At 42.8% G+C, this 9,273-nt stretch overlaps 1 protein-coding gene across 1 annotated transcript; it reads right to left on the bottom strand.

Annotated features, from left to right (window-relative positions):
- Positions 1–270: 270 nt before the first annotated feature.
- On the bottom strand, positions 271–7,654 carry LOC124802402 (cuticle protein 64-like). Its single transcript, XM_047263155.1, has 2 exons — positions 7,628–7,654; positions 271–550 (listed from the first exon to the last, which is right to left on the bottom strand). Exons 1-2 carry the CDS (start codon positions 7,637–7,639, stop codon positions 311–313), a joined length of 252 nt encoding a protein of 83 aa, XP_047119111.1. The 5' UTR covers positions 7,640–7,654; the 3' UTR covers positions 271–310.
- Positions 7,655–9,273: the final 1,619 nt, after the last annotated feature.

Genomic DNA, 9,273 nt, shown 5'->3' with positions numbered 1-9,273 from the left:
CTCCAGTATAGATTCATCTTATGAGCTATAGTTGCAGTTAGACTGCACTCTTAACTGCGGCGTTTTATCGACTGTTAACAGCATAGGAGGACTTGACATGTACATGTTAACTTCTGGTTTACTCGAGAAGAGCACTCCTTCATTATTGTAGCCCTTAGTCATAGGAAAGCACGATATTATGACATGCTACAATGGCGTTTTAAGAGAGAAAATGACAAAGAAACTCAGCATGTTATACTACAAAAAGGAGCTTTAATGAGGCCACAGCAACGAAGAAACACAATACAAGCTGGTTAGAGAGGAAGGCGCATCAGCCGTGGATGAGCTTTCCGTGAACACCGCCGAGGTAGCCATATCCGTAGCCGATGGCGGGTCCGGCGACAACTGCGGGGGCAGCGACGGCGGCGACTGCGGGGGCGGCGACCACAGCGGGGGCGGCGACGGCGGGGGCGGCCAGCAGTCCGGCCCCCAGGCCGAGGTATCCACGCTTCTCGCGGTGCAGCTCCTGCTGGCAGGACACTACCGCCACACACGCCACCAGCACGACCACCTGCAGAAGGCGACACGACACGGCTGTCACTCGATGACACCACAACATCGCAGCTTCTCTAGTGGCCTCAGCAAAGATTCGCAATGACGGATGATGTATGTGCCGAATAATGTAACACATTAATTGGGTTAACAAACCATCTGGGTCCTCCCAGTGATCTCTGTGAAATGGAACTACCTTCCCATTTCTATTCTTCCCATTACTATGTGCAGATCTTAGTGTCTACTTTCGGTTTTATGAAAATTATGTGCAGATCTTAATTACACATTTTACTATATGCAGATCTTAGTGTCTACTTTCGGTTTTATGCCAATTGTTAATCAAATCTTAATTATGCTTTTTCTAGTGTGACAGAATTATTGATATCAATTTTAGTGGAATTACTTATGTTAATTTTAGTGGTTAAGTCATTAATCTTCTATTTCCAAAGATGTTAGTGTTTTGTAAATTGTTTGTTCTTTGGGGGAGATGTGTTTTGGAGGGAAGTTGGAACGGCAGTTGAATGCACGTGGCAGGTGTGGATGGAACGATTGGACAATGAAAAAGTTTTGTATTTTTCGTGAATAATCATCGATGACTCAATAATTCTGCAGTTTATTATTGCAACATACACATATAGGAACATCAGCTGCAGTAAGACCAAGGATTCTCTTTCCTAGCGAAGAAATCTATATCCGAAGCGAATTAAGTATTCCCTAACCAGCAACAGAGAACCGTATGCTTAATTCGGTAAGTGCGATATTGCTATTCGATGCAATCTTTAACATCGATAGTAGTTGGAATGCTTCCCAAGGTAGCGGGAACATTTCATCTGGAGCCCATGTGTCATGCCAGGAGAATAGAGGCATAACAAAATCTGGAACTGGTCTAGGGTACCAGAACAATAGAGGAAGGGTTTGTTTCGTTTTTAACATATTATCGAGTGAAATGTTGTTCCACATTACAAGCAGCAATATGGAGAAACTGAAATGCTAAAATTGACCACTAGAATTGAAACTAAACCAGTAAAAAAAAAAGCGTCTTCGTATTTCACTGACGAAATGTGTGATAACTACAGAAACCTAATTCGTTTTTTTTAATTTATGTAATGGCCACCTACATAACCACAAATGTGGCTAAGAATTATTGAAAATTGTAGCACACTACAGCAAAATAGCACGGCAGCAGTATAACCATTTTCAGTCAGCAAGCTCACTCACTGCCCTTGCTTCATCTCAGCCCATGAATGAAATATTGGCTTCAGTTAGATACTGGCGCAAAACCAACAATTCCTGGCACAAATCTCGGTCTTTTCTCTGTGGAGGTAGAAGGGGTATTAAACGATAACGCCGATCTATAGTCCCATCTTTGTGCTCATTCGATTATCTTGTAAGCTAAGCACATTATGTATCCTCTTGGGTTTATCAGATGCTGGACCACTGCTTCCCTAGGCATCCTTTGGTATTGTTAATCCAGGAGTCTCTTTATGCCCTCTACATGAGTGGACGCTCAGTGACCTTCATTTGGACCCCAGGTCATGTTGGGATACTAGGCAATGAACATCTTGGCCACCAGTAAACCATCTCTGGACATTGGCCTCCCGGAGACCGATTTGCGAGCAGTCTTCCGCCGCAAAGTTTTCGCGCTTTGTGACATTGAATGGAGCAACCTGACCACACTAAACAAACTCCGTGCTCTCAAGGAGACGACGAATGTGTGGCGGATGATCCATGCGAGCCACTCGCAGGGAATCAGTTTTCCTTTGTCGGTTCCGCATTGGCCACACCTGGATGACGCAGAGCTATTTACTGCGCCGTGAGGACCCGCCTCTATGTCGCTGCGGGTCGGCTTTGACAGTGGTCCACATTTTGTTGGCCTGTTCCCTTTTAACTATGCTCAGGCAGACGTTTGCGCTGCCTAATTCACTCCCTGCCCTTTTAGCAGATGACGCTGCCATGGCAGGCTTAGTTTTCCGTTTTATTCGGGCAGGGGGCTTTTATCACTTGATCTAAGTGTTTGTCATGTTTTTTGTGCTGAGTCTGGCCTTTGGCCTATGATTTTAGACTGTTTTTTTTAGTGTGTTTCTAGGTGGCTGGCTTTTCCTTTTCTGTCTCTGTCGTCGGCCAACCACTGTCACACTCTGTGTGATTTTAATTCCTTTTGTCTGGTTTCTGTCTGAGTCTTTCTTGTCCTGTGTCGTCTCTTGTCATCTCCATTGTTCGTTTTTATTCTTTGTGGGTGTTTTTTTGGAAAAAGGGACAGATGGCCCTAGCAGTCTGGTCCCTTCAATCCCACAAAGAATAAAAACGTTTCCAGTGCAGTCTTATTGAGAGTATTGTTCAGCGTTTCAAAAAGCAAATACTTTGCATCCATGTATTGTGAAAGGAGACGTGAAACAGATGAAATAATTTTCTCTTAATTTGAAAAAACACTTTTAATGCCTGAACCACACGTTTTTCCTTTCCTTATACAATCAAACACGATAACTAGTTTCGGTTGATTTCTACAACCATCTTCAAATCGCCCAAACGGCAAAAATGTGGTGAATGTGCAGTAAAAATTATCATCGTTAGCCGTAATCGTGCAGTTACATACATTCGTATTGTGGACCAACAAAACTACGACACATTGTAGTTACAAACTTATAGTGAGAGAGTCAGTTTGCAAACCATAATCTTGCAAGGTGACGGCAATGACGAATGTGAAAAGCCAGTTGCGTTAGTAAAAATTGCATCAGGAATCCATTATTTACAATTTTACAGCAGCTGTTATAGTGTGGTATAAAATAGTCATCTTCATAAAATTTTCACAAGTTTGAGAATAAAAGTCAAATGCCAGAAGCGCACCCACGGCCAGACGTTGAGTTGGGTCACTCCTTCGTAAGCCAGGCTTTGGAACAGCCGACAATTGTAACCGTTGCATATACTATTCACACTACAATACCTGCTGTACAATTGCAAATAGTGGGAATTTGATGAAATTTTTACTGATGCAGCTGGTCATTTCTCTGTTACTGTCACCTTGCGAGATAATGATTTACGACCTGGCTCGCTCTCGATGAAGTTTTTAACTACATAACGCCATAGCGTTGTTGGCGCACGATACGAATACATGTAACTCCGTGCCTACAGCCAATGACGATACTTATACTACATATTCACCGCTTTTTATGATTTGGACCATGTGAAGATGGTTGTAGGAAGCAACCGGAACTAGTTATCGTGCTTTATTTGTATAACGAAAGAAAAGTGCTGTCCAAGCGTTAACATTTCTTTTTTTAAATTAAAGAGTTTTGATTTAATAAATTACTTTAAGATCGCCGGCTCTCCCTGATTTCACTAAAAATGTATTTTATTAGTGTTTACATAAACACCCTATGGACACTTTCATCTAAAGATCATGCACTGAATAGCCCACGATGAAGTGATTTAATCCGAAACCGATTACACTCCCCAGCTAACCAGCGGCTCAAACATTCATGTGCACTGATGAGTATTTCACATTGATTCTACGAGCACAACAACAGTCGTTCCCTCCTCTTTCAGAATGCAGCAATCCCATTACTCTTGGAAGGATGCTGACGCCAATGTAGTTATATTTTAAGTAACTGCTTGATTAGGTCACCAGCTACTGAATGGAAGACATGTTTAGTACATCGAGACATGTTTAGTACATCATTAAATATAACACATGAAATGTAGCTTCGCGGTAAGGTACTTTTAATTAAAATACTCATATAGCCTGATCTGTAGAGTGACGGTGACTGTTATCATTACATCCACTGAATGCATCTGTAGTGAAACTCATTCTATTTTTAAGTTATGGGCTTATGCTGTTACAAACTTTTTAAACGTCAAAATTCTCTTGTTACGAAGACTGAGTTAATGCACTTACATAAATGTGGCCATACTCGTTTTTTTACTTTATTATCTTCTGTATGTTTGCTACCCTACACTAGGAGCTACAGTAATACCAGAACAGTAGTCGATATGTTATTTCGTTTTTCCCTGTAATTAGCTGCTATGAGGCAATTTCTCCGTACCATGCGGTTATTGTACAGTTAGAGATCAAAGACGGTGAATATGTCATTTATCAGTAACAGAGGCTAGACTGTATCTGCATTATCACATAGGAGTTTCGTTTAAGAATCTTTTCCGAGACAGTCAGTTTCTCCGTAGATCATAATACTAAAAACTAGACTCCCGTATAAACTCTGAAATACCAATCGTAACACTGACGGTAATCAAGAATAAAGCTTGTGACAGCAGTTAATTAAATCAAGCCAGGAAACACAGACAACTAGAAAAGCACAGCATTCGGCCTCCATATATGTACTATAACCCGTTTTCAGTGTGCTTGCTAGATGCTATGCTGCCTCTCCGGATCGGATCCCACACAACTAATCACGACGTACTTACTGTAAACATCACACTAAACAGTACCGTGTAATTATCTAGGAAGGCGAGCTCAATAATTTCGTGAACTTTCAACCTGGAAATCACACCACTTTCATCGAATAAAGTACCACATATGTTAAGACAATGGGCTTGAACTTTCATACTTTGCCCCCGTCAGAATCTCTTGACATAGCTTCACGTACATGATGAGAAAGTTTCTGTGCATCCTACAGCAATTTAATTTCTAATCCATGCTTACCCAATTCAGGTTAATGATTCATCTCCACAGATCCTAAAAATAAATAAATAAGACTATGATGTTTTTCTTCCCTACTATGAATTCGTTATCTCAAGTGAAAAGTAATCCGAATATCAGAGTCGTTAGCTCCTGATTTTCATTCTGTGTGTGGTGCATATGAACGAAATGTGGGATGTATTGTTAGGCATAGTAACTATAGAATGAATCGAGGACATGTCTGTAATTCTCGGTCAGCTATTTTATTTTGGATTCTTCAATTACCTTTATTGTCAAACCTCATCTGTTTTCTAAAAAAAGATAACGATGTTTCCACAAGAGACTTAAAAGGAATAATTGCTCGTCATGGTGAGAAATGTCACAGTCTCGATGAACGGAAAAAATTCTGAAAAATGAGGAGTGTCGGAATGTAACTTAAATGATCAAGATATGCTATGGAATGAGTTAGAAGAAATGATGGATGTATCGAGAACTTCAGAGTACCAACTCAAACTCCAATTAGGAAACATGTTAATTCCCCCAACATACATCTTGGAAGAATAGTAATTGAAAGTCTGGCTTACAAAAAGGGGATACTGACCATGTTTCTTGACACGGGCCATCCTCGATTTTAATGTAAATAATTATGTAGTCCAGTCTGATATACCAAACATTTCACATCTATCTCTGTACTGTTCGCACTAGCAGTACACAAATGAGAATCTGGCATTGTCGGCTGAGCGAAGCATTGTATCTGCCAATTCTTAAGTAGTAAACTTTCCCAGGCGATAAACCCAGCCTACTTTTAGAAACAACTTGAGTGCAATCCTAATTGAAGTTAAGAAGGTATTTTGACGTTCTTAGACACAATACTGCCCCTATCATGAATTCAGAGAACCCCCAGGAATGAGCGTGGAAAATGAGGGGGAGCAGATGCAAGAAGCCTATATCGGCGTCCTAGGCAAGCTCCTAGCGGAAGTGGTTTGCGATTTCCTTTCTCCGACCTGTAACAAAGTGTCACGTGGTTATCTGGGTCCTATGTGTGACTGCGCTGACAACTTGTACAGTGTAGTGTTTGGTTTGTGTTTTTATTTACGATGGGAATTGTGCCGGCAAATACCCTACTCAGAAATTGTTCAAATGGCTCTAAGCACTATGGGACTTAGCATCGGAGGTCATCAGTCCCGTAGACTTAGAACTACCTAAACCTAACTAACCTAATGGCATCACACACATCCATGCTCGAGACAGGATTCGAACCTGCGATCGTATCAGCAGCGCGGTTCCGGACTGAAGCGCCTAGAACCGCTCGGCCTCATCGGCCGGCTACCCTCCTCATCTCGAGTGTTCCAAGGAGGCTGCCTATCTTAAGGCACCATTAGAGTGACGGATCACCATCGACGATGTCTGATGCACTCACTTCATGTAATCCAGGACTTTGACGCAAATACGCCATCACCTCCCTTCCGCTTGGTGGCCAAATACTAACAGTGAAAATGTTTCACCACTAGGATTCGAGCACCACTGCATAAGCGTCCATTAATGACCTCGGCTACAGGGGCGTGCATACAGCTCTACACCACATGTGAATTTCACACTTTCATGTGACTTTTTAGTAGACAGAGAATTTAAACTTCGTATTTGCTACTTGTTGCGTAACTACAAATTTGCGAAAAGGAAACGGCAGTGCGATACCCAGCTTTTGAAACATCCGTTGCAGTACGAGATTTTTTGGTAATGTGTTAATACATTTATGGTTTGATAAGCATAATGCTTTTGCCGTACAGAATAAATTCATTCGCTCCAAAACCATCAGCAAAACGCTAGGTGTATTTAAAATTATGAAGAAATTATGACAACCTTAGGGACAATGTATAAATACATATCACAGTTGAATTTCGGATGTTTTTGGTAGGAAAAAGAGAATGAACACAAATTTTATGTTGACACGAAAAACGTGTGGCTGTGGCGGTTGCCTCCACTCATGACAGACTCTCAAGTTCGGATCTGAAACGTCAGATGCCAACTAATTCAAATCAGACTACCGTGAATTATGTGTTTCATGCTCGGTTACGGAGTACAGATGTAGATGGAGGAGGTTTGGAATGTAATATCGCCCTTACCTAAACAAGACATTCATCCCATAAAAGAAATCTTTCATCATCATAGTTTTCGCACCCCTCGTTATAGGGTATCTCAAGTCCAAATGGCTCTGAGCACTATGGGACTTAACATCGGAGGTCATCAGTCCCCTAGACTTAGAACTACTTAAACCTAACTAACCTAAGGACATCACACACATCCATGCCCGAGGCAGGATTCGAACCTGTGACCATAGCAGCAGCGCGGTTCCGGAATGAAGCGCCTAGAACCGCTCGGCCACAACGGCCGGCAACTCAAGTCCTTGAGTGATTTAAATCTATTGGTAATAGTTTGAGTCTCCTACTGAGGACGGCAGCTACTTACCAAGAACTTCATGTTGCCGTGGAGAAATTTGCTACTGTCGCAACTGACTGTAGCCGCAGTCTGAAGGGAGCCGTCTTTTATATCCGCTGTTTCTCTGGGCGGTGGTCACCGCCACAGCGGGCGACCTTCCGCCGCGACTCTATTCGCTCCTAGAACTGGTCTCTCTCTAGGTCGCGTATATCACCTACGGTCACTGGAGCCGTTCTCCTTTCACCCTACAGAAAGTCTTCCAGCATACGAAATCGAAAAATAAAAATACTATTGGCTCTTTCTCATTCGTTACGCTACATTACAGGAACAGTGAAACAGGCATTAGTTTCCTCACTGTGACTTTATTACACTTCTTTCGCTGTCAGTCAACGTAATTATCGCTTATCTGATTTTAAGTCAGACTAGTACATTTAACCACAACTATCTGACGTATTGTCGCAGGTACACTATGTGATCAAAAGGATCCGGAAACCCCAAGAAACATATGTATTTCACATTAGGTGCATTGTGCTGCCACCTACTGCCAGACACTCTATATCAGCAACCTCAGTAGTCATTAGACATCATGAGAGAGCAGAATGTGGCACTCTGCGGAACTCTGGGAATTCGAACGTGCTCTCGTGATTGGGTGTTACTTTCCGCTGTACGCGAGATTTCCACACTCCTAAACATCCATATGTCCACCGATTCCGATGTGATAGTGAAGTGGAAACGTGAAGGGTCACGTACAACACAAAAGCGTACAGGCCGACGTCGTCTGTTGACTGACAGAGACCGCCGAAATTTGAAGATGGTCGTAACGTGTAATAGGTAGACATCTATCCAGAACGTCACAAAGGAATTCCATACCGCATCAGGATCCACTGCAAGTACTATGGCAGTTGGGCGGGAGGTGAGAAAATTTGGATTTCGTGGTCGAGCGGCTGCTCATAAGCCAAACATCATGCCGGTAAATGCGAAACGACGCCTCGCTTGGTGTAACGAGCGTAAACATTGGACGACTGAACAGTGGAAAAATGTTGTGAGGAGTGACGTATCTCGGTACACAATGTGGCGATCCGATGGCAGGGTGTCGGAAGGGCGAATGCCTGGTGAACGTCATCTGCCAGCGTGTGTAGTGCCAACAATAAAATTCGGAGGCGGTGGTGTTGTGTGTGGTCGTGTTTTTCATGAAGGGGGCTTGCACCACTTGTTGTTTTGCGTGCCACTATGGCAGCACAGGCCTACATTGATGTTTTAAGCTTCCCACTGTTGAAGAGCAATTAGGGGATGGCGATTGCATCATTCAACACGATCGAGCACCTGTTCATAATGCACGGCCTGTGGCGGAGTGGTTACACGACAATTACATCCCTGAGATGGAATGCCCTTCACAGAGCCCTGACCTGAGTCCTATAAAACCTGTGGGATGTTTTAGAACGCCGACTTCGTGCCAGGCCTCACCGACCGACATCGATATCTCTCCTCAGTGAAGAATGGGCTGCCATTCGCCGAGAAACCGTCCAGCATATGACTGGACGTATGCCTGCGAGAGTTGAAGCTGTCATTAAGGCTAATAGTGTGCCAACACTGTACTGAATTCTAGCGTTACCAATGTCGGGAACCACGAACTAGTAAGTCATTTTCAGCTAGGTGTCCGGATACTTTTCATCACA

The sequence above is a fragment of the Schistocerca piceifrons genome, chromosome 6 (genome assembly GCF_021461385.2).
Source record: "Schistocerca piceifrons isolate TAMUIC-IGC-003096 chromosome 6, iqSchPice1.1, whole genome shotgun sequence".
Taxonomy (NCBI): Eukaryota; Metazoa; Arthropoda; class Insecta; order Orthoptera; family Acrididae; genus Schistocerca; species Schistocerca piceifrons.
The sequence above is the reverse complement of the archived record's forward strand: the minus strand, read 5'-3'. Positions and strand labels throughout refer to the sequence as shown.